We start from the raw sequence: 27,226 nt of genomic DNA, 5'->3' as shown, positions 1-27,226 counted from the left end.
AAAAGGCAACTGGTGCCATGCATCAACTTAAACTGCTGCCTAGTAAAGTTGCATTAATGTGTATAAATAATGTATATCTTTGCAGAGGAAGTGCTTTGTCTTTCTAATGAACAGTTGCCTGATTGGAGAGGCCCAAAGACTGTATATCCTCAGCAGAAAGGTTGTGTTTCATGTGTGCCTGGATGATTAAAGTGAATTCATGATCCTGTAAATGCAACTAGGAGAGATCTTTAGAATATGCTAAAGAACTTCAAAAGACCATGTGAGAAATCAGCTAGCAGAAACCATCTCAGGAAGAGGGATCAAGATTTCTGTATCTTAGTATTATTTTTAAGGACTGATGCAAACTGCCATTAAACTTCCATTTGTTGCCTTGTAGTAGGCAGCAAACATTCCACTGAGTGTTTTGGTTCAGAAGTGGTTTGAAGAATAACCTGACAGCTGACTAATTAACAGCTAAACCAGGACAGCACCACTTGCATGTAACTGAAATAAAAAGATAAGTCACTCAATTATGACATTTGTTGAAAGTCAAAAAAATTGACAGTTCTTTGTGCACAAAAATCCCCAAATTATTTTGCATGTTCTTAGCATCCACAGCAGTGGATGGCATCACTGCTGGCAGGTGCTGCACAGTCATCCCTGTCCTGCTGCAGTGGCTGTAAAACAGCATCTCCTGTGTGTTTCTGATGGTCACTTGGTTTTGGATGGGAAAAGGGCTCGTGCTTAAGTGAACATCTGAAGCACTTCCAGTGTCCATATATTTTAATGTTGTCCTAAAATCCTGTCTGTTCCACAGGTTATAATATTATAATATTACATAAAGGCTGTAGCTGTGGACAATCTAGACTGTCCAGGCCACACTTGGCATCTCTAATCACACGGTAAAACTCTTCTGTGCCAGTTCTCAACAAATTGACGTGGACAAGAGAGCCAGTTAAACTAAGGTCAGGCAGAGAGGGAATTCAGGGAGAGGGAGCTTGTCCAGAGTAGTCTGACATCTTCACACGTGCAGGAAAATACAAATTGTACTTGCATACTGGATCAGTACGAGGCTGACCCAAAGAGACCTGGTGTGTGTGCTTGTGCTCTGGGATTCCTGTCTGAATCCTCACCCTGACTGAGCTTCAGCCTGATTGTACAGAAGTGATTTTTTATTCAAATGCAACTTTTGTCAATGGTATTTTTTTTACTTCTGTTCCCCTCTGTCTCCTTTTGTCATTTAGCAGAAGGAAGTTTAGTTGCAAGGAAAGGGGAGGGGAAGAGAACTTTGCTGCTCTTCCATCTCAGTGCAGTATTTCTGTTCTAAGCCTGCAAAATGAAGCGTTAGAAAAGCAACTCAGCGGGGGAAACGTTTCACTGGTTGTTTATACGCTCACACTGCCACTAAACAGAGCATGTAATGTACCTGTAAAATGAGCAGAAGCAACCCAGTGTCCCCAGGCTTGTGCCAGTCTCAGTGAGAGCAGCAGCCTGGAGCAGAACTCTCCCACTTTTCCCCCTGGAAGGTGCCGTGCCCGCCGGACGGGCAGCGGGATCCCTGCAGACCTGGGGGTGGTGGCCACGCTGACACCGCTGTCTGTTCCTCTTTTGTCTCCTGCTCAGCTGAAGACGTGGAGCGTGGATGAGCTCCAGAGGAGGCTCTCGGCCCTGGACCCCATGATGGAGCAGGAGATTGAGGAGATCCGGCAGAAGTACCAGTCCAAGCGGCAGCCGATCCTCGACGCCATCGAAGCCAAGAAGCGGCGGCAGCAGAACTTCTGAGCCACGGGTAGAATGTTCTTCCAGCCTCATACAATCAGCTCCTTGCTTTTATGACTACTGAACAGATTGATTTCTATTGAAATACGCTAGCGAAATAGAGGGCAATACTTCTGCTCGTTTATTTTTCCATAGCACCTTTGTGAACTCAGGAATGCCGTGACCTGGAGGATCCTGGTGGTTGTGTTTTCATGTTAGGCAGGTATTTAACACATTATTGCAAAGGAGTTCTGTTACTGTTTTTAGGAGGATTGTTTTTAAACCAGAGGAACAGATAGGAATAGGCTCATGAAAGTTGGCTCACTCTCTTTTTCAGCTGAACTTTCAGGAGTCCATTTTGGTTTCAGTGAATATGGATTGTGGTATTTAACGGCTGCATCTTTTGTGGGGTTTTTGGTTTTGTTTTTCTTTGTGAATGCACAGACTCAATTTCAAGCTGTTAACTGTCTCTACTGTTAAGGTACTGATAAGTTTTAGGTCACTGAAGAGAGCAGGTGAGAACTTGTACAAACTGTTCCAGCCTTTTGAAAGAAACTTAAATCTCAGTTTTTGAAAAGCCTGTAATAAGCCCCATGCCTTACACTGTGTGCTTTAAGCAAGTGTGGTTTCTTCAAGACCTCAGTTTTGTCCTCTTTTTGTGTCCTTTATGAATTTATATGAGTAGATAAAGCACGTTGTGCCTCCATAAGAAATTACGTTCTGTCATTTAAAACCCACACCCATTTAAAACCAAAAGCCAGTCAGTGATCTGATTCCCCTTTGTCTGTCTGTCTGGAAATGTCCTTCAGGGAGACCCTGCTGACAATGGAGTGCTGAGGAAAGGAAACAGCACTTGAATGGGTGGAAGGAATACTCTCAGGAACTGGGTACTTCAGCTATGTCTGAGAGGACTTAAAAAATCTCCACAGCTTGTGAAATATTTTATAGGCTTCATTTCAAATTTACATCTTTAGACACTTGAATAAAAACTTGGTTTCACAATCCTTCACATTTCTGCAAGGTTTAGCACATCAGGAGAGTTGAACTGGAAGTAAAAACTGTTGAATTAACAAAGATGTGCATTTATGGTGGTGGAGCAAAGGCGGAGGTGATCTGGATGAGAAGACAACTACTGATGTCCTGCTGGAAGAGGTTCAGTCTCTTCCAGTTTCTCTGGATGCTCCTGTGTTGGTAGGTTGGTTTTTTTTTTCATTTCCCTGCTGTTCCTGCCCAGTAAAGGTCAATCAGTGGCGATGCCCCAGCGTGTACAATCGCTGTGGGGATGGTGCAATCAGCTCACACCAGAGAGGGGAGAGGAAAACAGAAGCAGCAAAGAGCCTCTTTGCAGGGCAAAGACTGAGCAGTGCCTCTGCCCTGTGGGCTGTAACAGCAGAGCTGTGTAGTTTTAGATGTTCCCAGCATATGATGAATTGTTTGGACAGAGCAAGTATTTCTACCAATTTATTTTCATTTTGCTCTGATAGAGGGAACAGTTTCCCTGTCGATCTTCTGAAACAGGCCTTGGTACATCACCTAGATAATAAAACAGCAGTGTCTCCTGGATCAAGTGCTGCTAGAGAGGTGAAGTGTTCATTTCGTGCCTCTGTGGGCTCTTGTTTTCCCCTTAGAGCAGGCTCTTGGCTTTGCTAACAGGTCTGCTCCATAGCTGTGAAAGGAACCAAGCCATTCTTACCCTCTGCAGCTCTGGTTGCATCAGTTTGTCTCTGTTTGATGTGCATTGGGGTCACGGCAGTTTTGGAGATCAGCAAGCTGTCCCTGAGGAAAAGGGAGAGGCAGTAAGCAGTGTATGTAGGGGGGCTGAAGGAGGAGTACATCCTGGGATAACCAGCAATTTGATAGCCTCAGGCATTGGGAAACATCAGGGCTCGTACCGTGCTCGTTGGAATCTGTGCAATACTCTTCGTTATGAGCAATATCCATGAGCATCCTTTGCATCAAAGAAACTCCGCCAACTTAGGAGGGAGTTCTCTGCTCAGTGCTGGATCTTGTATTAGTCACTGGGATGGATCTGGCCCAGCACCTCTGGTGTGATGGACACACAGACGTGTGACACGGTAAACTGTGCACTGCCTGCGTGTGGCGTGGATCAAACGGGCTCTGCCGGAGGAGTTTTACTTCTGCACTGTGTAGGTAACTTTGTAGTGATCAGAGGGCATTAGAACCCCAAGTTTTAGGTGAAACACCACGGGGTGGTGTCTACTTACAGAATATGCAACCTGTGACTGCTGTAACCGAATGTAAGCACTCTTGAAATACTCTGCTTTGCTTTTGATTGTCTTAAAATATAGCAAATGAACCAAAATAAGTAAAACTGGTCCAATGGCTTAACTGTCTTTGAACCTTTCTTAAATGCTTGCAGTGGCTGAGACTTAATGATGTTTCTTGCACTTAGAGCTGTAATGCAGAGGAATTATTTTCTCTTCACTGATTTTCAATCTGTTAGAGAAAATATTTCCCTTTTTTGGTCCCTTTGGAAGGACAGGACCTGTTCACTCCTCAGAGTGAACTCTTAGCACTCCAGACTAAGACCAAGGCTGGTGACATAAGGGAAGGCTGTTCTGATGAAGTTTTTAAGCAAAAAAACTTGTTTAATTGTGAAGCTACATTTGTGTGCTCCTTGGATCCATCTGCATTGCTGAAAGGGTTCTGGACAAACTGTTCTCTTTGCTTCTAAAACCCAGAGATACTGATGATGTCAGTCATGTGAGACTTACAAATGTGAAGTTTGTAGCTTTAACTTTTTTGTAACAAAGAAATTAGCGACACTGGCATAAACTGCTGACTTGAAATGCTATTTTGTAAGATCTGGCTGTTTGTATATAATAGTGTTGGGTCTTTAGTTTGTATATGTATGAAATAGTAACTTTTATTGCATTCCTCTCAGTTTGATACAGGAGATTTTATTTGATCTTTCTCAAATATCTTGCCTTATTTGTTCAAAGGGGCAAATAAACTGTCCCTACCTGAAAGCATCAGGTAGAGTCATGACTCATGTTTGTGCATTAAAATACTTTGGTGTGTTATTGCTTATGAGGATGAGTTTTAACATGGTGTACCTCTAGTCAGCCAATGTTATGCAACATTCTGGAGGAGAGTACAAGCTTTCAGGAACACAGGCAGTAAACACATCAGATAAACATTTTGGAAAAGGCAGTTCCCCACGGCGGGGAGCACAGGCAGCCCTGCCTGGAGCCCCAGTCATGCAGGAGAGTCATTTGCCCCACGTTGTGCTCTGGCAAACGGGGATGCTGAACTCTTGCTGTCTCTGCAGCAGCTTCCCTGAGCCTGCAGTCAGGTTTGGGACTAGGTACATATCAATTTATCCACCTTCCTACACAACAGGTGAGGCTGGAGGCTCACTCCCAATTCTGGCTCACTTTGAGCTTTCTAGCTCAGAAAAAGATGAAGCTGACAGTGAGTGGGTGCTGCCTTCCAATGGTGAACTGTTGGCTTCGACGTGGTTTCCCTGAGCAGTTACTAAATCTGTCCTGGAGGGATGACTAACGGGAGCAGAGACAGAATTCATTCAGGAGTCAGCTTTGGTTAGCAATCCCGGAAGAAACAAAGTAGATGTGAGCTTTTAAATGCTCGGAAGGAGCGTGGAAGTGAAAGGGAGGGAGGCTGCAGGCATTTCTAGTAACTGGGAAAGCCTGGAGCTCTCCCATATCCTCAGCAGTGTTACCAGGATATTGTGGAGCCCCAGAACAAAGGGAGGGTTGTGTTCCCAGTGCTGCCATACCAGGGGAGTGTTCGTGTGCTCCCTCCCTGCTGGCAGCACTGCACCTGCTGCACAAATATTAACTGCATATAAGGAACAAAACCAACACTGACAGGTACCTGTGAGCTGGGACTGATGTTTAGCCAGGTTTTTCTCCCCAGTAAAGGGAAAAGTCAACTCTCCACTAAACCTGTAGGATCAGCAGTTATTAACAATAATCAATACTAAAGGACAGGGGCTGCTGTGCCAGTGTCCTGTATGCCCAGCTACTCATTTCCTACACCCTCATTTTGTCCCATTTCCTCCTGTGCACGGGCCAGAGGAGTCTGAGCTTGGATAAATGCTCTGAGCATTGGCTGACAGCCCTGCCTCGAGCGCCGACAGCTTTTCATTGCGCTAATCACTCTGGCAAAATTTTGAAGGGTCAAACCGGGAAACAACCATCATCTCTTTCTAGACTGAAAGTTAATTGTCCTTTAATTTAAGAGCCCAGGAAGGTAGCCAACGTGTTTATAAAGTTTAAAACAGTTCAGTTCCAGCTCTGAAGGACAGTCTGTTCTGCTCCCCTCTAGGTTGTCACTGTTCAAATCAACAGAAGCGGAGGGAGCTCAGAGTCCCTGAGTCCCATCCTGAGTGGTGAGAGCAGCACAGCAGCCTCTTACCTCTGCACAGGCATCAGGTGGCTGAGCTGTGGGGTGGACTTTCCTCAGCCCGAGGGGCTCACGGGCTCTGGACAATCACTCCTTCACCACAGAGGGGATGGTCTTGAAAAAGGCACGGGGCAGTTTTCCCCCTCTGCTCTCACCAGACTTGGTCTGGATGTGAACACGCAGATGATGTGAACATCACTGGTTTTGTGCCTCCCTGCACATCTGACCTGTGGTTTTCATTCCCTGAAATGGTGTGACCTGTCTAGGCATATTTGGTTAATTCAATTCCATGCCTTCAAGGCTGTTCTTTTGGCTTTCTCAGGCACTTAGAATGGAAACCTTGAGACTGTGTGTTTCCTATAACTAAGCTAACAACTGTGGTTCAGATAAACCTCTACCAGGAGGAAGTGTTTTAGCATTATTTTGTAAAACAAAAAAATAGAATTACTGCACTGTTTGTCTTTACTGATCTCCTTACACAGTTCAGCAGATAGCAGTAACACTGATTTAACACGTCAAGCAGTGTGCTCAGGCACCAAGCTTGGATTTTTACTGAGGTCAGCAGGGCTGTAGGAACCTGTGAGCAGCAGAGATCCCAGAACGCTGTCAGTGAGGAGTCTTCCCTTCCTACAGATCAAACCCTTTAAAATCTCCTGAGTGCACAGACCATGCTCAGGGTAGTCACGGTGCTTAGAGCTGGCAAAGGAAAAGAAGTTTCAAACAGAAGTAATGAAGTTTACTTTGTCTCTTTGAGGAGAGTTGTCTAATTCTCGGCTGCATTAAACAGCTTAATAAGGTCACTCCTTAATCACCATTCCCTGGAGGCAAGAGAGTCGTGCTTTCATCAATCATTTTGTGAATGTGGAAAGCAGCTTTGTAGGAATAACCTGATAAAGTGTGTAATTGATTTACCCACTGTACCAAATGAAAACGCAGCCACTCAGGAAAACTGATTAGGGATTAGCAAAAGAACATGAGTTTCCTCCTTGCCTTAGAAATAGTAAGTCAGCCCCGTCCTGGCAGCCCCGTTGCTGCACAGACGTGTCTCTGCAGCGCGAGCGTGGGCTGTGATCACCCACTGCTGCTGGGCACCTTCCTGCACCCGGCTCTTCCCTGCTCTGCAGAACTCCAGCTCTGCTAGATCTGCCTGCACAGCAGTGGGAGGATTTTCCTAGTGCAGTTACTCAGAGCCATACAAATCCTAATGTCTTCAACAGAGTGCAGGAGGCTAAAAAAAGAAAACATCTCTCGTGGCTTTCCCAAACCCGAGCTTGGAGCTCTTCTGCAGCAGCCCCTCCGAGAGCTGCTGCCCCAGGGGGGCCCGAAGGATGTCCTGCCTTGCTTGCAGGGGAGCTTTTCCCTTGGAAAGATCAGCAGCTTGTAGATTTTTATTTTTTTAATGGAAAAGCTCTCAAAGGAATAGAGATTAAATTCTATTTTTACCCCTGGCTCCTGTCACACCCAGCAGAGGAATGCACCTGACACAGGAAGAGCAGTGGTAAGTCCTGCCCTCCCCAGCCAGCCCTTGCAGAACAACAGCCTAGAGAGAGATACCCCCTTCATTTCAGAGCATCTGAGGCCACACCCAGCATCAGGATTCTCTCCCTCCCAGCTGTGATGCCTGGCTCCCTGTGTGGCTTTTCCCAGAGCCCACCAGCTCCAACCCATCCCCTTACACCTCAGGAATGCCCTTTCCTTGAGCCTCAAGGAGGTGGGTTATCCAAACTGCTCCAGCCAGGATGACACCAGTGGTCCAAGCACGAGGACAAGCTGTCACTCACCACCCAGAGCAGGGATGAGGTGGAATCTCCGCTGTGCTCCGAGGTGGTGCTGGAGCTGGCTGACAGGGACCTGCAGTGCTGTGGGAGCAGCTCCTGCTCACCCCAGCCTGCTGATCCAGCCCCAGCTCAGCCCATGGGCTGCATGAGCATGGGCACGTGCAGCTGCCACAAAACAGAAACCAGCATCCACAGCAGGTCACTGAGGTCTTTAATAAAATATACAGTATGCATCCCATGCATAGATATAAAATTAATTTACATGCTCCTAATTATTTGCATAATGCTTTTTCATTAATAGATGTAATTTACTCTTCACATTTTAATACATTTTGCTACTGGAATATTTATGGTGAGAAGGGGAAACTCCTTCCTTTTTTCAAGTAACAGTGCAGCGGGAGCCGGTAGAAGCAAACAGAGCCACTCCCCAGTCCCAGCTCAGAGCAGGACTGAGCGCAGAGCAGACCACAAACCATCGATACTGGAAGACTTGATGATGCCAGAAGCGTGAACACCCTCTGATCCCACACCACAGGTCCTTGGGGACCCTCCCCGAGTCCCACTGGGGTTCAGAAAGGCTGGACCTGCACTGGCGTTGGTTTGGCTTTCCTTGCCCGTGATCAGCAGATCCAGCACCGGCAGCTGCAGCTGTGCCAACACCCAGCCAGGACAGCCAGCAGCAGACCCCGTGATCCAGGTACCTGGGGTCATCCTGCAGCCACCAACGTGGTTTTGAGCTGATTTGGGGTTTGCAGGATGCACATTTCCCCTGCTCAGAACAGGCGTTGCTGGGTGTGTTCCCCTGTGCACAATGGAGCTGCACAGTTTCCAAACAGAGAACCATGGGGGCAAGGAAAAACTCCATAGGGAATTAATGCTGTGCTGGGAGCAGCCCTGAATGTGCTCAGGTGGGCTGGGGGTCCAGGCAGGAGGGCAGTCTGGTGCTCCAGGCGGACTTCCCTGCCTGGCTGTGAGGTGCTTGGTCACCGAGGAGCAGTGCAAGGTCTCCTCTGTCCCACGGACATGGGGGTGCCCCCTCCGGGCAGAGGGAAGGTGAGTGCATCATCCCCCGGGGAGCTGAGCTCCCTGGGGGACAGCGAGGACACCCAGGGCAGTGTGACCCCCCACTCCTTACAGCCCTCCTGCTCCTGCCTGGCCCTGAGGCAAGGAGGGAAGAGGCAGAATGAAGCCAGGCTGGGGCTGTGGTGAGGGGGAACAGGCTGTGTGCCAAACCCAGCTGGCTTTGGTTGTGTCTCCTACCCCACCATGGCCTGCTGCAGGTGCTGGGCTCCCATGGCATAGGAGCGCCGTGGAGGGAAGGGCTTGTGAGGAGAGCCCCACTGGGGATGGCTCCTCAGTTCCCCCAGCTTGATCCCCTTCCTCTGCTCCTGCCTCAGAGGACAACGTCCCTTTGGCCTGGTCATCCCTGGCTGGTGCCCCCCTGCATGGGCAGTGCTCCTGGCTGTGCCATGTCCCAGCCCCAGATCCCCGGGGATCCCAGCAGTGGCAGTGCAGGCGAGCAGATAAACCCCAGCTGGAAGGAAGGTGAAGTCCAGTCAACCCCACTGCAGGGACTGAGGACAGTGGGATTCACCCTGAGCTGACACCACCTCTCCCGTTATACAGACTCACTTCCAGCCCCCTTTCCTTTATGGCTGGGGGGCCAGTTGAGCCTTTTGAGGCTGTTTCCAGCAGGGGGTAGGACAAGGCTGGGGCTGGAGTTGATGCTGACCTGGCAGAGGACCTGCAAGGGCAGCCAACTTGGTCAGGGGCTGCCTCACCCTCGAGCTATTTAGCCTCACCCTGGACAACACACAACCTCCTGGCAGAGGGAAATCCCCCTCTACCCAGCTGGGGCAGTGCCTGGTAAGGGCTCACCTGTATTTCTTTTTTCTCCCTCCCCTTTTGGTGGGAGTATGTCCAGCACCACAGCCTCCATTTGCAGCCAGGGGGAGCAGGGTAAAGGCTATAACACATCCAGGCAGACCCAGTCACCGCATCCCGGGGGCTGGAAGCAGCCAGCACCCACTGGGCATCTCCTCCAACCCCTGCTGTCCTTGGCAGGGCCGGGGCAGTGCCAGCTGTGGTGCAGGACAGGGAGAGCCCAGCTCCTCTGCTGTGTCCCAGTGCAGCAGCCGTGCCGTGCTCGCCGTGAGCAAGCAGGTCCCGCGGGCCCCAGTGCCACGGAGCGGTGGCTCAGGGGCTGGGGTGGGCACCGGGGGTCAGACCACGGCGGTCGGGGCTGCCTCTGTCCAGGGAGGTCTCGCTCAGGGCCTCCGAGTCCTCTCGGTCGCGGCTGGAGATGCTCTCCACCTCCTCGTGGTCCTTCTTCCCGCTGTTCCTCACGGCCGCCTCCAGCGCCTTCTGCTTGCGGTAGAAGTGGGAGAACTTGTTGAAGATGATGGTGATGGGCAGTGCCACGACCAGGATGCCCCCCAGGATGCAGCCCGAGGCAGCCAGCTTCCCCGCCACCGTGACGGGCACCACGTCGCCGTAGCCCACGGTGGTCATGCTGACCGTGCCCCACCACCAGCACGCCGGGATGGTGTCGAAGCCAACGTCTTCCTCCTTCTCGGCAGTGTAGGCCACTCCAGAGAAGACAGAGACCCCCACGGCCAGGTAGAGCAGCAGGATCCCCACCTCCCGGTAGCTGTGCTGGAAGGCAAAGCAGAGCAGTGGTCGGTGGGAGCCACCACACCCATCACCAGCCAGGACACTGGGATGCCACAGTGCAAATACAGCCCTGCACACCTCTGCGTGGATCTCAGCACCCCTGTCCACCTCTGCCATGGGATGTCCCGCTGTAGGGACGGGCTGGGACATTCTGGGAGGTGTGTGGGTGACCCACACCTGGAGCGGGTGGTGCAGCCGGGAATCACTCCCGGCACCCACAGCCAGCTCTCTGCACTCCACCAGCCTGCAAGTGCCAGGAGGGAAGGCTGTGCTCTCCAGCCAGGGATACCCAGCACAGGCTGCTCCCCTGCCTCCAGCACTCACTCCAACAATATTTATCACATTTCCTTTTATCTTGGCAGGTCCCCAGAAACCACCTAATAGGCAGCCGCTAAGAGAAGCAATTTGTACCTTCCCGAGTCGCTGGCAGTGCTCTCAGGGAAGATGTGGCCTCTGCTGAGGCTCAGCTCAGCTCTCCCTGGGGACCCCACAGCCAGAGCCCCAGGGTCCTGGTCCCTGCTATATCCCACCACCACTGGCAGTCTCAGCATCCATGGATCCCTTTGCTACACACGTGCGTGTATTACTGCAGAAACTGTTTTTTCTGAGATGATTACATTCCTTTCAGATTTTATTGCTCCTCCCTGGGAGACTCCAAGTGAACCTCAGAGCTGACATGGATCCAAGCGGCCCTGGTCATCTGGTCAGTGCAGGGATCCATCCAGTGTCAGCGTGGGCTGGTCTTAACACCCATCCAACAGGGTGTTCCAATCCCGAGCTTGATGAGGCCCAGCCCGAGGGGTCTGGAAGCCCTGGTGGGAACAGAGCCAAGCTCTCAGGTGGATGTGCAGGACCTGGGGGGACAGACTGACAGCAGAGGTGTGCAATGCTCCTTGAAGAAGCCATCATTCCTCTGGTTTCAAACTAAAACCTTTGTGCCACAATCTTTCTTTGGATATTCTTAATATCTGATCAGAATATAAACCTGTGCCAGAAGCCCAGGGGAAAAAGGCAGTGGGCAGTTGCAGGATGAGGCAGCAAGTCATGCCAGGAGGGGAATTTCCAGGGGACAGACTGCCAGCACCATCCTCCCAGCATTGTCCAAGCACTTTTTGACTGTCACAAGTGAATTTCTTGGATGTTTCTGCCCACTGATCTGCCAGCTTGCTCTTCATCGTTTCGGGAAAAGAAAGCAGAGCTTTGATCGTGGGGATTTTTTCCCAGTCTCCTAACAGGCAGAGAATGCTTTATTGGAGACCACATAATGACTAAGGGAAACAATGTGAGCAAAGCAAACAGCACAGATGTGGGAAAAGGCTTCTGTGGTCAAGACCTAAGGGAGGCGGATTCATGTCAGGGACTGAGGAGACTTTGTTTAGACTGCTGGCAAAAGCTGCTCAGTTAAAGCCAGTAATACCGTGGGGAAATAACCACCACCTCCTCCTCTTCCTCCTCCTCCCTCACCTGATACGGGGCAAATGCCCTAGAGCAGCTCCGAGGGAGCCCCTCGAGGAGGGCAAACAGCTCAGAGGCACTGAGTTTCAAGGATGTATCACTTGGCCATGGAAGACCTGCTCCTGGCTGGAGCTTAACAGCAGGTCTGCACGTCCCAGCTGGGCGGCAGCAGCACCAAATAACCTCATACATTTTTTAAAAGTATTGGTTCTGGCCCTAGGATGTGTTGGAGGGGAAAGGCAAAGGGGAAGTCAGGCAGCTCAATAGCTCCTGCTGCTTTAATTCACAAGCAGGGTCAGGGCTTGCAGCAAAAAGAGGCTCCAGGAATCTCCCAGCTGGCACTGGCTGCCACCTACTTGCAGCCATTTATCTGCAAAACTTATGGTTTGCTCACTGATTGAGGGGGAAGGCAGCTGCAGCTGGGGTTCGGGTGGGATGCAGGTTTAGCAAGTAGCCAGCCCTGGCGAGGCGATGCTCAGTAATACAAGGCTCCAGCAAAAAGCTCCCCCAGCAGGAGTCTCTCCAGGGTCCTGCTGAATGCACGTCTTTCCTCCAGTACAGCACAAGACAATTGGAATGGAAGACCCCAGCCTGAGCCTGGCCAGAGATACCAGTGTGGAGACTGAGCAGAGATGGCCCATGGTAGCAGCAGCAGGGTGATGCATCTGCTGTCCAGGGTCATGCAGCTCCAGCTCTTCCAACCTGCTTGTGTATTTAGGCCCCTGAGGGGACAGACAGCAACTCCTGTAGATCCCTGCCGGTGCTGTAATTACCCAGGGCCCAACACCTATTGACGGCCAGTGGGAGACAGACTCCAAACCCACACCCACGGAGCTGCAATAGTTTTGATGGACGTCCTGCACTGCAGAGAGGGAGAACAGAGACAGGTAGGAAGCCTCTCTTCAAATTAAACAGACCCTGGATCAGGCCTCAAGCAATCTGAGGATGGTTCAGGGCTCATGATGCACAAATGGCAGAATTCCCTCTGCTAGCACTTTCGTGGCAGGGGAACAATCGCTCGGCTTGCCAGAGCCATCGCTCCCACTTCCTGGCTGTTAACAGCCTTTACCGCTCCGCTCCCCATTCCTGCTCTTGCAATAGGAAGTAAATTATGATTAACAAGACGTTGTAATTTATGTGCCCAGTAAATCACAACGCCAAGCTGCTGCGTCAGATCTGTGTCTCCGCTCATCCCCATTTACAGCTGGCTCCGGAGTCCCCGGGAAGCGGCGCTTTCCAGCGCGTCACTGGGTGAATCAGCCGCGCGGCAGCAGCCGGAGCCGGGACGCTGCCGACTCCCCGGATCTCATCTGCTGCTTAATAATATGCAGATGAGCCCCTGAGTCCCTGCTGTGCTGCAGCGTGTTGGTCACGCTCGGATGGAGCAGGTTTGTGCAGATTTCAGCGGCGCTTTGACACGGGTCTGTCACTTGTCAGCGCTCTTGCAAGGTGAGTGTTTGGGAGTTAGTACCCCACAGGTAGGACTTCAGGCACCTTCATTTCAAAGAACTCTCCCTGAACCCTGTTTTGAGGGTTTTGAGGATGCCAGGAATATTTTGATGATCTGTGGGCTCTGCAGGATTAGTGCTGGGCTGGGCTGATCCTGCTTCACAGCAGAAGCTGGCAGAAGACCTTTCCTGCTGCCCATCCTCAACACCAGTCACACTCGAGGTTTGCTTTTCTCCATGACTCAGCCACAGGAATGGGACCAACCCCGGCAGCTGAGTCCTGCTGATGCCAGGACACTCCATGCTGGCTCTGCCACTGCTGCAGCAGTGAAAGCAGGGTGTCCCCAGCCACTCATCCCTATGATGGCCCTGCAGAGGCAGCAGCACCAGGAGCTGCAGCTCTGTCCCGTGCCAGGCAGTGGGAGGAGAGCGTCCCTTTGGTTGAATTTCAGGCTCTGTTAGGAGCAGAACCACGTGGAGGCTGGTCTGTGCCACCCTGCTGAGCTGCAGTGATGGAGGTCTGGCTGCAGCACCAGGATGGTGATGATTTCATGACAGATTTCGAGCTGCCTTTGGTCTTTCTAAAGAGGATGGGGTGCTGTGGAGGGGGTCTGGAGAAACACAGCCTTGGGGCATGTTATGGAGGATGTGCACCCTCTCACCAAACCTCCCAGCATGCCTGAGTCCTGGTCCTTCACTGTCTCACCATCTCCTCATCCAGCCCTTCCTTCCAAGGACAGTGTGGTCCTGGGACCAGCTTTCCCCAGCCCTACAGGGAGAGTTTTCCATCACACTGAGGGGCAGCTGCTGGTAGCTCAGGCTCTGCTGAGGGCTCTGTGCTGAGGGCACAGACTCTGCCTGGGGCTGGTTGTCCAGGGCCCTGCAGCTCACCCTTTGCTTTCCTATTGCTGCTTTGTGCCACACATGGTTACACATGAGCCAGTCCCAACCTCAATCTGGGAGCATCCAAGTGTCAGCTCACCTGGACCAGGATCTCTATGTCTCCCTAGATGGGCAGACACCAAAGGTCAGCTGGCAGCCTGGTCTGAGGAGGTTCCCCCTTCTCCCAGACTAGGGATAGGAGCAGCTCTGACCCACAACAACTGGTGCTGGCAGATCCAGCAGCTGCTGCCTGGCCTGGTGCCTGCTCAGCAGGTCATTTATAGCCCAACTAGGCACAGACTCGCTTCTGGTGGGACATCCCCATCCACCCACACATGGCTGAGTCCATTCCAGTGCTGTGCAATGAGGCCTTCACGCCACGGTGGGATGGCTGAGTCCCTGGAAGCACATTTCTGCATGGAGCAAAACAGGGTGGATGGGTGTTCGTGCTGAGTGTGTGTGAGGAGAGGACACGTGCAGTGCTCCTCACACTTGTTTGCTTTACCAGACACACCAGCAGCCCAGCCCACCCCCCCAAGGAAGCTTGCCAGGCACCACCCAGAGGTCTCCTTACCCAGAGACTAAAGGAGTAGATAAGGAGACAGAGAGCCAGTTTACCTTCAAGGTGGCCCCCAGCGACCTCAGTCCAGTGGAGTGCCGAGCCAGCTTCAGCACTCGGAATATCCTCATGAGACGGAAGACCTGCACGACCTTGCCCAGGTTGCCCAGCTCTGAGTCACTGCCCATGGTCACGTCCACCAGGAGGGTGAAGTAGAAGGGCAGCACCGAGACAATGTCAATCAGGTTCAGCGGGTGCTTGAAGAACTTCCTGGGGTTGGGGGAGAGCAGGAGGCGGGAAGACACTTCAAAGGTGAACCAGGAGATGCAGAAATACTCCAGCTTGTGCAGAATGGGCTCATCGAGCACATTGCCATTCTCGTCCACCTCCTGGTACTCGGGCATGCTGTGGATGCACATGGTGGCTATGGAAACCAGCACCACGCTGATGGACACGAAGCTGAAGAGTTTGCTGGGGATGGAGTAGCCGGGGTTCTCCATGGTGAGCCAGAGCCGCTTGCGCGCGTTGCCGCAGCGCAGGGTGCTGTACCGCAGCAGGTCGTGGTTGATGTCAGAGATCTCATCGGGGGACGTGTCCACGCTGCTGACCTCGCTCTCCTCATCCCAGTTGTGGTGCCGGCTCTCCAGCTTGCGCTCGTGGTAGCGGTAGCTGCAGCAGGAGTCCAGGAAGAACTCGTTGATGCCCCAGTACTCGATCTCCTGGCAGAAGGAGAAGACGCACAGCTCCTCCATGACGTGCAGCTTCCCCGTCTGGTAGAAGTGGAGGACGTAGAGGAAGAAGCCGGGGTTTCTGTCGAAGTAGAACTCCCTGGCGCTCACGTCGTAGTCATCGCAGAGCTGCAGGATGGACTCCTCCGAGTCGCAGGACAGCAGCCGCCCCAGGCGCGTGTCGGGGAACTTGGAGAGGGCGCTGGAGCTGAGCCGCCTCCTCAGACCCCCCACGTTGATGTTGATAACGTCCTCCTCAAAACTGGGACCCCAGTAATTTAAGGTCTTGTTGACCATGATCAGCAGAGCAGGAGCTGGTTCCACCTGTGGAGGAGACAACGGGGCTGGAGGGGACGCAGGGCTCCCCCCGGTCTGGGTGCTCCTGGGTGAGGTGGGGCCAGAAGCACCCTGGGGAGTGAGGAGGGATGTCTGAATTTTGAAAAGTGAAGACCAAGGGGAAGAGAGGGGAGGGGAGAGAAACAGCTTTAAACAGTTGTTCTTCTGTGGTATGGAAGCTAAAAAAAAAAAAAAAAAAAAATAAAGCCAGTGATTTTTCCAGGTGAAACTTTTCCTTGCTTTGTTTACCTCTTAAAGTTTCTCCCTTTGCAGGTCGTTAATGCCTAAAGAAGGCAGTTTACTGCACCTCCGGCACCTCCTCCATGGGGCTCTCCTTGTTCAAACAGGTAATTAGTCACTGAAGAGAGGATTTATCCCCCAAAGAGCATCCCTGAGGAAAAATTAGATCTCATCAAATCACCGCTGCTGTGATTCTGCCAAAGTGCTTTGTAGCCCCACTACCTACGCTGCTAATTAGACCCGGTCAAAAAGTCCTCAGATGGTGCAATTCTCCCAGCAGCACAGGCAGTTTTGCCAAAATCAAAGTATTGTCAGAGAAGGTGTCAGTTTTAGGGAGAATTTCAGAGGAAGAAGTGTCAAAACAATTCAACCGCCTGTTTTGTTTCCTCCTGTGTGTTCTGTCATGTAAAATACTAATATTATTTTTATAATGTTGAAACATAACAAAAGCATTATTCAGAATCATCGATGACTGAATCTGTATGTTAGCGGGGAAATAAAAACCCAAAGTTTTGATTTCTGCTGTGTTTTAGGAATTTATAAGTTTCAGGGAGCTGGGCTTTTCCGTGCAGCAGAAATTCCATTTTCTAATCACAAGCAGTTAAAGCATCTAAGAAAGAGAAGCATTCCCACACCTTCAGATGCATTCACCTGTCTTGACTAGGAGCAAAAAAAGGCAAATAAAAGGTTTGTGATCTTTCTGCATCACCTCGAAATCAGATTTTTTCACCTTTCTTATTCATCAGAACACCTGGGGATGCACAGAGCAGCCCTGTATTCATGGGGTCCCTCTGCTCCTGGCATGGGGTGGTGGGTGTTGAGGGACACTGCTTTGCTCTCTTGGTTGAGGAATTACATTTTTCCTGCCTTGTGTCACCCACAGAATTTTTCAAACTTTTAGCGACAGGTAACGGAGTAGTGGTTAAACCCCAGAGGTTTGTTTTTAAGCAGAGCGGGGCTGTGGGTGCAGCAAATGCCAGATTTGTGTGAAATAGCCTGGCAGAGGTATCTGCTACCTCCACTGCACCTCCCAGCCAGGGCTCCTTAAAGACACAGCTTTGCACCACAACGCCAGCGCTTCCATTACACCACGTCTGGAGGAGGCAACCGGCTCGTGATAAACCTCAGAGCTTAATGGACTCATTGTCTTGAAAGGGGAGGGAAGAAGGAGAAGGATCAACTCTTTCAATGCTTAAGAAAAAAGCAAGGGGGAAAAAGGGATGTAAACACTCTTTTTCAGGGATAAACTGGAATTTCAGTGACAGATTAGCTTTTCCAAAGACATCACACAGCCCATCTGTGGGGTGTGGATGACTAATCCAGCTTCCTTCCAGAAGGATGCTCATGCATTCAGGCTACAAACACACACAGACAGGGCCCTGGGGGTGCCTCTGTGGGATCCAGCTTGTCCCCAAACCAGCCTCAGACTCTCTCCCCACTCTCCCCATAGAGCAGCCACTCTGTGAGGTCAGGTCAAATGCCACCAAAATCAAAGGCAAGGTGTTTTTGAGGCGCAGGGCAGCCCAGGACAGCAGGACAAGCCCGGAGCGATGCTCCAGCTCAGCAGGACCATCCCCAGTGCACAGCTGTGGCTCGGGGCGAGCCCTGCCAAACCCTAGGGGCCAGGAGGGAGCCGGCTCCCACCTCTCTCCCAGCTCAGAAGAAAAAGGTGGGTGTCAGGACCCTGCAAGCCTTTGTACTCCAGGGAAATCCCTCCATGGCTCCTGTGCCAGAAGCAGAGTGAGGAGAAGGGTCACGAACCACCACAGACGCTCCTTTCTGATGTTCACTTCTGAATAGAACAAATTATTTCTGCCCACATACAGCTTTCATCTAGGAACCTAAAGCAGCAATTAATAGTTTTATAACTCTGTTGCCTACTTGTTTCACGACCAGCTAAGCTCAGCTTTAGAACAAAACTAGGGTTTGAACTGAGACGGGGCGTGATGTCCCCCCGTTGGATCACCAAAGTGTGCTCCCCACTCACATTTGCAGGGCTATCAGGTGGGAAACAGAAGCTCACATTAGGAAGGTTGGGTGATTTTTGATTTTAAAGCACAGCGGAGAGAGAATACAAATGTGTCTGTCTGGAATAAAGTGAATTTGCAAAATTTTCCTTTGGTTAACCCAAAATTTCCACGAATGATTGGAAAAATGGAACAGATAAAGCCAGTCTCTCTCTGATAAATGTTGAAATATATTGTAAGCTATTTTGAGACAACCATCAGAATTACACAAGCCCAGTGTGAGCTGGGTGTTGGGCATTCAATTGAATATCTGTGTTGTGGAGAAGAAAAATATCTGATACATGCATTTCTGACAGAAAAAAAATATAAAAACAGATCAAGCATATCTATAAGAAATGCTAGAAGAGTTTCCCTTGACAACATATTTTTTTTCTCAAAGGCTTTCAAATGGAAGTTATGTATATCTATTCTACCTGTCAGAGGGGACCCAAGGGAGTGGGAAGGAAGGTGCTAATAAGACATTCAAGGGAGGAGGCAGCAAGTGCAGGGAGTATTGCACACAGGATCTTTTCCAGCCAGGTACAATGGATTTAGAATAACAGTTCAAATAAAAAACCCTGTACTTACAGCTCAGTGAGGCTTCCCAGCAGGGAGTCGTGTGGCTCGTCTCAGAGGAACCATTAGAAATTCGTAGAGGAGGAATCCTTTATCCTTTGCCCTGTAGCCCAGACCTAAATGCCTTGTCAGCCCGGGCTTGTGACTCTGCACGTCCCAGGTGTGCCAGGCTGGTGGCTGTAAACCACTGAGGAGATCCTGTGCGGGATGTCCATGGGGCCGGGGTGGGGCCGGGGGTCCCCTGCTGCGTACCTGAGGGGGCGCTGGGGCTGGGTGACCTCCCAGCTCCTGCAGGGTGGTGTCCCCATGCGCTGGGTCATCCAAAATTGCCCCTGCAGAGCCCCGTCTCTGAGCGTCCCTGCACGCATCAGCCTGAATATGCTCAAGACCAAGCCTAGAGCGGTGGGGGGTTTGCCAGGCGGGCAGTGGAGAGGATGGAAGGGGGATTCCCACTGCTGGCCGCTCCCTGCAGCCAGAGCGTAAGCTGCTGCTGTACCGTGAGAGGCCACCAAAATGCCCAGGGCTGGGGATGGAGATGACGGGGGGACTCCCCGCTCACCTCGGGGTGCAGGAGGGGGTGATTACCAACAGCTCAGCTGTCTGCTGCCAGCGGGCAGCCCAGCGCCGGCTGCAGATGATCCCTGCCCTGTGCCAGCCTCCGCTCCCAGGTCTCACGCAGCGGGTGCACAGCTCTCCGGAGGGAATCCCGCACCACGCTCCGTTCCGTGGGGAGGGAGAGACGCAGCTCTGGGGAGAGGGACTCCCCTACACTCGTCCGCAGAGGGACGTGGAGTGCCCCTGCGCCCCAGCAGCATCCCGGGATGTGGGTGCTGGCACGGCGGCTCCCCGCTTACCCCGGGATGTCAGTGCTTCGCTTCCCCTCTCATCCCTGCGTGCCGCTGCTCCAGCTGCCCTCTCACCCCGGCATGCCGGTGCCCCGGGTCCCCGCCGCGCCCCAGGGTGCCGATCCCTGCAATGCCCGGGGATGCTGGCACGCCGGTTCCCGGGATGCCGGTGCCCCGGTCCCTGTGTTACCGATCTCACGGTCCTCGCCGCGCCCCGGGATGCCAGCGCCGCGGGTCCCCCGCCCCGCCCTGGGGATGCCGCTGCCCTCGCCCCCGCCCGCCCCGGGTGCCGGTGCCGCGGTGCCCGCGCTGCCGGTGCCCGCAGCTCCCCGGTGGCGGAGCCCGGCCCGCGCCGCCGCTCACCTGCCTCGGCGCCGCCCCCGCCGCAGCGAGCGCGCCCGGCGCGGAGCCCGGAGCCCTGCGGGGCCGGCGGCGGCGGCAGAGGCTCCGCGGGGCCCGGGGGGGTCCCGCCCGCCGCCCCTCCCGGGTGCCGCCCCCCGCCCGCCCGCCGGCACCGCGGCGCGGGAGCGGCGGGGGCGATCCCGGTCCCCGACTCCCGGTTCCCAGCCCCCGGTCCCGGATCGCCGCTGCACGACGCCCGGCTGCCTCTGCCGCGGTCCCCCCCGTTCCTCCGGGGCGGCCCCGACATCTGCGCAGGGCAGAGGGCTGGGGATGCCCGGAGGAGCCCACCCGGACCGCAGGACCGGGTACCTGATTTTGGCGAAACCGACCGGCATTTCGGCACAGCTCCGCGCCAGGCACCGCCGCGGCTCTCACGCGGAGCCGAGCCGGGAATCTGGACCAGGCGTGGGTACCCCTGCCTGTCCCGATGTCTTACCTGCTGGAAGTCCTTGGCAGCCGGGAGAGCTCACGGGATGGCTGTGGGGGCCGCGGTGGGGGTTCCGGCCTCACGCGGCCCTGGGCTACCCCGGTTCTTCGCGAAGCTGCCCAAGTGGCGAGCGCTGCCCTTGGGGCCGAGCCCCCGGAGCTGGGGAGTCCCGGGCGGTCCCGTGCCGAGGGCGTTCAGGCCGAGCAGGGCCCCAGCAGCGGTGCCGCCCTGTGCCGGGCAGGCGATACCCCCCTGCCCTCGCAGTCTCCCTCCATGCGATCCAGCTCCATCTTGCTCCTTGGAATGGGCGGTGTGTAGGGCACCGGGGCAGCCCCCCGGGGAAGAGCCTCCCTGGCTTGTTGAGCTCCCCAGTGTCTCTTTAAAGGCTCATTGGGAGGTGAGTGAAAGCAGCGAGTCCCGGGCATGGCACACGCTGGGTTTCAGGTCAGCGAGCTGCCACCGCCGCCCGGGGCCATCCCCAGACAGCCTGGGGAGCGCTGCAAACACACCAACTCCCCCAGAAGTCAGCTGCTGGAGCAGAGAAACGGGAAGGAGAGGATGGGAAAGAGACCTTCCCGGGGTGACGGCCGGGACTGCGTGTCCCCGCAGCGATGGCTCATCGCTCCGGCAGCCGGCACAGAGCAGCTGTGTCAGGCAGGCGGCTCGCACCGGGGCGAGACTTCACACCACCCTCTGCATCCGATCATCGGCTCGCTCATTCCAGTCCGAGGGGCTGGAGCCTGAGGGCTCTCAACCTTCTCCGGGCTTGCACGAGGCGGGCTGAGAGCTCTTTTTAGTGGCGAGCATCCTCCCCCCTGCCCGCACGCCCGCCTCCCGCGTGTGCTGCCAGCCCTGTCCCTGTGCCAGGCAGCGCTGGCCGCTGCAGGGCCATCAGCGTGTCTCCATGTGTGTGATGTGTCAGACTGTGTGTGCCTGTGCTTGTTTACATGGGAAGGAGGCAGCGGAGGGAGGGGGAAGGGATGACTTTGAGGGAGGCCTCAGAAAAGAAACAAACAACAAAAAAGAAAAGATAAAAAAGGGAAATTCCTCTGTTCTGTGATATGAAGCAAAAAGCATTTATATTTATGGCAATTAGGGATGGCTGAGCATCCCTGGAAGTTGCAAGATAAACACGCCCATCTTTGTGTGCTCCAGGCAGACGCAAGCCCGGCTGACAGTGGGTGCTGAGCCCCAGCGGGGTGCAGCCCACAGGGTGGGAGGAGGGCTGGCTCCCACGTGGGGTTTTCTCCTCCTGTCACTGACATACGGTGATCAGGGTGAATTTTCTTTTCCCTTCTGAAAATAGTTCTCATCCAGCCATTTTTCAGGGAAGGAGCTGTGCCTGGCGCTGCAAGGGCGCCCACTCCATCCGGCACTTTGTGTCTGCACCAGAGCCCCATTTATGCTCTGCCACAGAGTAACCTGAGCCCTGTCCCCCAAAATCACCTCTCCCAGCACCAGGAGGTTTGCTAAGCATCCCTGGGCTGTGTGGAGGAAGTGTAGTTTGAGTGGGAAGCAAGGTAGGGAGTTGCTGGGGCTACAGCCCTACTGCCCTCAGGCTGGAGGGATCACCCTGGGAAGAAGGAGGGGAGATACCTCCATGTCTCCTGCTGCAGGTCAAAGCTCTGGCTGGAAGCAGCTGCAGAAGATGGAAGTTCACCTCCCTGGCTGCAGAGGCCCTGTGCAGGTTCATGCTTGGCATCACGGAATCCTTCAGAGGGGACTTGGCTGCAGTATCAATGACACCTGAGGTGAATTTTCCCTTTTCTGCACAAACTCGGAGGCAAAAAGCCTGACTCTGCCATGAGCTGACCAGAGCTTGTTGGCCTGACTTTGCACTGACACTGGCAAGCTGTGGCAGGAAAGGAAGACTCACATTTTAAGGCCCTTTCCCAGCAAATTGAGGTGTAAGGGCCCTTCCTCGGCACAGCTGGGTTTGCCACTGCCCTGGGAGGGTGCAGTTCCCCGTGGCACGGGCCAGCCCCGTGCCCCCGCCACCACTCCTGAGCTAACTGGCAGTGATGTGGAGATGGGAACAAGCAGAAAATCAGGTCAGCTGGAAACGCCTCGCCATCTCTTCCTTTCATGTCTCCCCCCATCTTCCTCTCTTGAGGAAGGCAGGTCTCCGCCCGCCGCAGCCCGGGGCGGATCGTGTCGATAACCACACGGCCAATCCTCCACCCGGGGATGGGGGCGAAACCTCTCACCGTGGTCCCTCCTGCAGTCTGGAAGAGAATCTCAGAGGCAGGGTGAGGCTGAAGCCAGCAGCCATTTCAGTGCTGCAGTGAGTCATCCTGAAAGGCGCTCAGCTTGTGGCAGCTCCCTTCCTTTCTTCTTTCTGCCTTTTCTTTTTTTTTTTTTTTTAAATAGCTGATGTAGCAATAAATTAAAAAATAGCGGAAAATATATATGAATGTAGCATGTCTGCAGAGCCCCTTTAATTAAAGGAAAAAAAAAATCTTCAAGCAGTTTTCAGCCCCTTGGATATCTCTCAAGAAGGCCGGAGCCGCTGGGTACCTGCCACGTGGGAGGGTGGGTAGAGCAGCTCACCTGCAAGGGGGATCCGTGGAGCCAGCGGCTGACGGGGGCTGATTAATGCTGGGGACATGAGCACAAAGCATTGCACAAATAGTCCTTTCCAGAGGGAAAGAGCTAAATTAGGGCAGATGCAAAAGCCTGGTCTTGTGTTTCTCAGTGGCAAAGACTTTAATACTAAATACATGGGCTTTCCCTAACAGTCTTTTTCCCCGGTGGTTTCTGTGCTCGCTGGTGTGTTTATCCCCCGAGCTCTGGGAGGGGGTTGCTCCAGCTGGAGGGGTTTGGGCTTCTCCTTCCCATGCCATTGGCTACTCCCACTCCTGTGCCATCAGCTGTCCCTGTTCCCATGCCTCTCTCTGGAGCCAGCCCTTGGGGTGCCGAGGAGAGAAAGCCGAGCTGTGATGGCAGCATCCTCCAAGCAGGAGGAGAAGACTGGGGACACAAACTCTGGGGGACCCCATCCCTACAACCCCCATCTTCCTCCCAGAGCCACAGGGTGTCTGTAGGTCCTGCTGACAGGGGAATATCAGCCTGCTTCATGCTGGAAATTATTTAACCAGCCTCATTCATTCTCTGGAGCCCTTGGATCCACCTGCACATCCAGCCCCCTGCAGTAAGGTGACTCGTTGCCATCCATAGGATAGGCTTGTGGAGCATGGCCTGCAACAGCCCATGCCTCTGACAGCCTGCAGCTCTCCTGGACTGGAGTTTTACTGAGCCCACTGGGTGCCTGAGCCAGGAAAGATTAATGAACATTCCTGAAGTTGCTGGAGACCTTGGCTTGGGGTTGGACTCTGAAGCTGTAACTGGAAACATGAGGAAATCTGGAAAGTCGTACCGCAGTGGAGGCTATTTTTTATATAGATGGAGAGCCTCCGGAGAGGGAGCAGGGAGATGCTGCAGTGTAAGGTCAGCCACTTCAGAGCAGTGATTTACTACCTGGAGGGCTCCCACGTGCCTCGAGCATATGCATTGCCTCCATCTTACAGCAACTTGCAATCTCCATGTGCTGCGTCCCTTCCCTCTGCTCTCTCTCTGCCCGAGGTTGTTTCACTGTCCTCCAACACCCAGGACACAACCCCAAAATTGAATTCAACAAAACCAAGGGCCATTCCCAGACTCATCATTAATCTGCTGGAATGTCTCAGGCCAGGGCTTCCCATGGGCCAGGCAGGTCTTTCCAGACCATTCCCAGCAGAGTTAGGAGCTGTCACAGGCAGGGGTGCTGGCAGAAGGGCAGTGTGGTGTCAGAGGAAAGGTTAATAGCAGGACTTGCTCTGTTCCCTGACACCCAGCTTTGGTGCCAGAGCCAGCCCAGGGACATTTCATTTACCAGTACAGAGAAAGCCACAAGAAACAATCATCATACCCACACTTGCACAGGCAGCACGGGCTCACTTCTTGCTTTCTCTGCCAGGAGAGAGACACATTAAGATGGAGCACAACTTTAATTGTAATTAAATCTTACAATATTGCAGGTTGAATCATGTGGGTAACCAAGAGTGCAGCGAGCTTTGACTCTCCACAGGCTCGTGCAGGGAGACACTTGCCCCGCATTTTGCTTTTGATGGATGTGCACAGCCACGGCCACGGAGGGAGCGGGTGGTGGCCTCTCATTCCTGCTGGCGTGTCCAGGCAGGATGGAGCAGTAATTAACAGGGGAGGGCAAGGATAAAAGGAGATGCCATTTCCCCGAGACTGATCTGATCCTGTGGATAATTTCATCCTACAGCAAATCCAGGTGAGGGCCTGGCACTGGTGGAAGCAGGGCAGCAAACCTGCCTTGAGGCTTTGCTTCTCTACCAGAGATATGGAGAAAGAGTGGCCAATGGATTTGAGGCCCTTCAGTCCCTGCCCAGCTGGAAATTTCAGGGGAAAGCTGGTGAATTATCACCACTGTTATTTTGCAGATGGAAGTGCCTGGTGGTTTGAGGCTCTGGGTGAGCTCCCAGCTCCCATTCCAGCCCTGCCTCCAGCTGCCTCTGTGTTCATGGGGATGTGGTGCAGGAGCAATTACAGCTGGAGATGCATGTGTGCAGGGAAGGGGCTCACCTGTCTCACCTCATCCAGCAAGGATGCTGAATTTTGGGTTCTCTCCAGAACATTCAGGCAGTGCTGGGAGTGGTGAGAGGGCTCTGGTGCCAGAGGGTTTTCATGTCTCAAGGCTCTGAAGGATGCCAAGGGACTCTCTGGCTTCCTCCATCCCATCTCTGCCTTTCCCTCCTGCAGATATCATCCCTGCATGGGCAGGACACCTCAGACAAGGAGGAGGACATGGGGCTGACGGAGCTGCAGCATCAGTGACCACCCTGCAGTGCTCAGGAGTGGGGGGATGTGCCACGCAGGGCTGCAAGGTGGCTCTGGGGGCCCAGACTGGGATGGGACCCCCTCAGTCCCCCAGGAGCCCTTGGCAGCAGCTCAGCCCTGCTGTGGTTCAGGGCTGGTGACTCACTGCCAGCCCTGGGAAGGCTGCAGAGCCACGGCGAGGGAGAGCAGGGGTGTCTGACGGCTCCTCGGCCTCCTGATAGATATTCCTCTGCTGCTGCATGGAGAATCACTGCTGTGTCCATGTCAGAGCCCAGATTTGCAGTGCTGGCTGTGGATTTTTCCCTGAAGTACAGCCAGCCTGGCTGCTTGTCGCCATATTTTTGTAGTTTTTAGGCTTTTTTCTAGGAATCTTTGAGGAAGCAGCGGAGGAGAAACCAAAGATGTGGGATGCAGGTGGATAAGAGCTCACTGGCTGAGCCTGGATGGCAGGGAGGGGCATGGGCACTTTTTCCTGCATAATGCACACAGGATCCCACATTTCATCATCTCCTTCCACCACCTGCCATGTTGAGGGCACTCCTTGTTCTTTCATGGATCCACAGAGTTCAGGGCTTGCCTTTTTAGGCAGATTCAAATAACAAGAGGAGACACAGTTACCTTCTTTCCAAAGTCTTGGAGCAGTGCAAGAAGCATTTGTGTCCCAGGAAGATACCTTTTGGTGGGCAGCCTGTGCTGGGATGCAGCATGGGATCCAGGCAGAAACCCCGTTTGCCTGGGCCCTGGAAGGAGCCTCCCCATGACATGTCGGGAAAACATTTTTCTATTTTTAGAGACCATGGTGCACAGTGCCAGGGAGTCAGTACAAGTCCCAAGCACTGGCCCAGCCCTGTGCTGGGCACCAGGGCTCACGTGGAAAGCATTCGTGCATCTCAGGGTGTTCGGAGCAGCAGCCGCCTGCCCTGGGCTCATTAATGTGATCGAGTCACGGGAGCTCCTGAAGCAGAAAGGTATTTGGGCAAAGGCCTGCTGCCTCTTTCGGCCCCTGCTGGGTCAGGCTTTGATCATGCTGGGGCCGGGGTTTTCCTCTGATTGCCACCATATCTCTGATTTGTGCCTTGAAGGCCCAAACCTTTCCGTTGGCCCGGCCGTGCAGGGACGTGGCACGGCGGGTCTGCGGTGCTGTGCTGCCTTTGCCCAGCTCTCCCTGATTAATGTGAAACCCAGCCTCATGAATCATTCATGAAGCTTTATTTAGTATAATGATTTCTGACATCCAGTGCCTGGGAATAGCATTTTGGGACAGACCGTTTGCGACCAGCGAACTCCAGAAATAATGAGCTGACGTTTATCCCGTCGGAACAGGGAGTGTGCGGGAGGGGAGGGAGGGGGGCAAAGCAGCCGTGCCTCCTTCCCAAGGAATCACAGGTTGCTCTCTAATTAGCCAAACGTGTAAAAGCTAAATATTGACATCGTGTTGCGGTTCCCCGTGTCTTGCCATCACATTGCATGTTATTAACCTACATAGCGCCGGGGAAAGGAGCATCTGTGTGTGCCTTGGCACAGGCAGGGCTGAAGAGGCAGGAATTCCCCCGTGCAATGCTGCTGGTGGGACCTGAGGGAGCTGGGAATGGCTTCCCCTCCGCAGCTGGAGCTGGGGTGTGGCAGGAGCTCGTTGGGCTGTCCTACAGCATAAATAGCCCACCCTTCCCATCCACTTTGCTTTAGGGAGGTGTTGGGTTCAGCTGAGAGGGGCTCTCGCAGGTCAATGGCTCCATTTGGGAGGGAGTGGACAGGTACCCTTGTGCCTGAGCTGGTGGATTTGGGGGGTGTGGTGAGTTTATGGCCCTGAGCTGGGATTTGTGCCATAGGTTTGTGTGTGAGCAGGGGCTGGTGCCTATGGGAGATGCTTTGCTCTCTACAAACTGCCTTCTGTGAG

At 53.4% G+C, this 27,226-nt stretch overlaps 2 protein-coding genes across 6 annotated transcripts in view; one reads left to right on the top strand and one right to left on the bottom strand.

Moving 5' to 3' along the window:
• The window catches only part of STK4 (serine/threonine kinase 4), a 46,148-nt gene extending 41,424 nt beyond the window's left edge, over positions 1 to 4,724 (top strand). For both annotated transcript variants that reach the window (XM_017822812.1, XM_017822813.1), the window contains exon 11: positions 1,606 to 4,724. In XM_017822812.1, coding sequence (XP_017678301.1) covers positions 1,606 to 1,764 — 159 coding nt within the window. In that variant the 3' untranslated portion in view covers positions 1,765 to 4,724. The remainder of the gene's footprint in view (positions 1 to 1,605) is intronic.
• Positions 4,725 to 8,101: 3,377 nt separating this feature from the next.
• KCNS1 (potassium voltage-gated channel modifier subfamily S member 1) lies at positions 8,102 to 20,977 on the bottom strand. 4 transcript variants are annotated; one of them, XM_017822852.1, is made up of 4 exons: positions 20,494 to 20,977; positions 16,238 to 16,379; positions 14,984 to 15,976; positions 8,102 to 10,562 (listed from the first exon to the last, which is right to left on the bottom strand). In XM_017822852.1, exons 3-4 carry the CDS (start codon positions 15,947 to 15,949, stop codon positions 10,104 to 10,106), a joined length of 1,425 nt encoding a protein of 474 aa, XP_017678341.1. In that variant the 5' UTR covers positions 15,950 to 15,976; positions 16,238 to 16,379; positions 20,494 to 20,977; the 3' UTR covers positions 8,102 to 10,103. The 4 variants fall into 4 exon arrangements, with proteins under 4 accessions (XP_017678341.1, XP_017678343.1, XP_017678339.1 ...); XM_017822854.1 differs by lacking the exon at positions 20,494 to 20,977 and adding an exon at positions 20,019 to 20,066; XM_017822850.1 differs by lacking the exon at positions 20,494 to 20,977 and adding an exon at positions 18,823 to 19,037.
• Between the last annotated feature and the right edge of the window lie 6,249 nt (positions 20,978 to 27,226).

The sequence above is a fragment of the Lepidothrix coronata genome, unplaced genomic scaffold (assembly GCF_001604755.1).
Source record: "Lepidothrix coronata isolate B3197 unplaced genomic scaffold, Lepidothrix_coronata-1.0 Scaffold99, whole genome shotgun sequence".
NCBI classification, from domain to species: Eukaryota; Metazoa; Chordata; class Aves; order Passeriformes; family Pipridae; genus Lepidothrix; species Lepidothrix coronata.
The sequence above is the reverse complement of the archived record's forward strand: the minus strand, read 5'-3'. Positions and strand labels throughout refer to the sequence as shown.

Bases quoted from the DNA above. Each gene is read 5' to 3' on its own strand.
- KCNS1 (XM_017822852.1), bottom strand. From the start codon at position 15,949: ATGGTCAACAAGACCTTAAATTACTGGGGTCCCAGTTTTGAGGAGGAC. The intron at 10,563-14,983 runs GTAAACTGGCTC...TTTGCCTTCCAG, and splicing joins CGCTGGGGGCCACCTTGAAG to CACAGCTACCGGGAGGTGGG.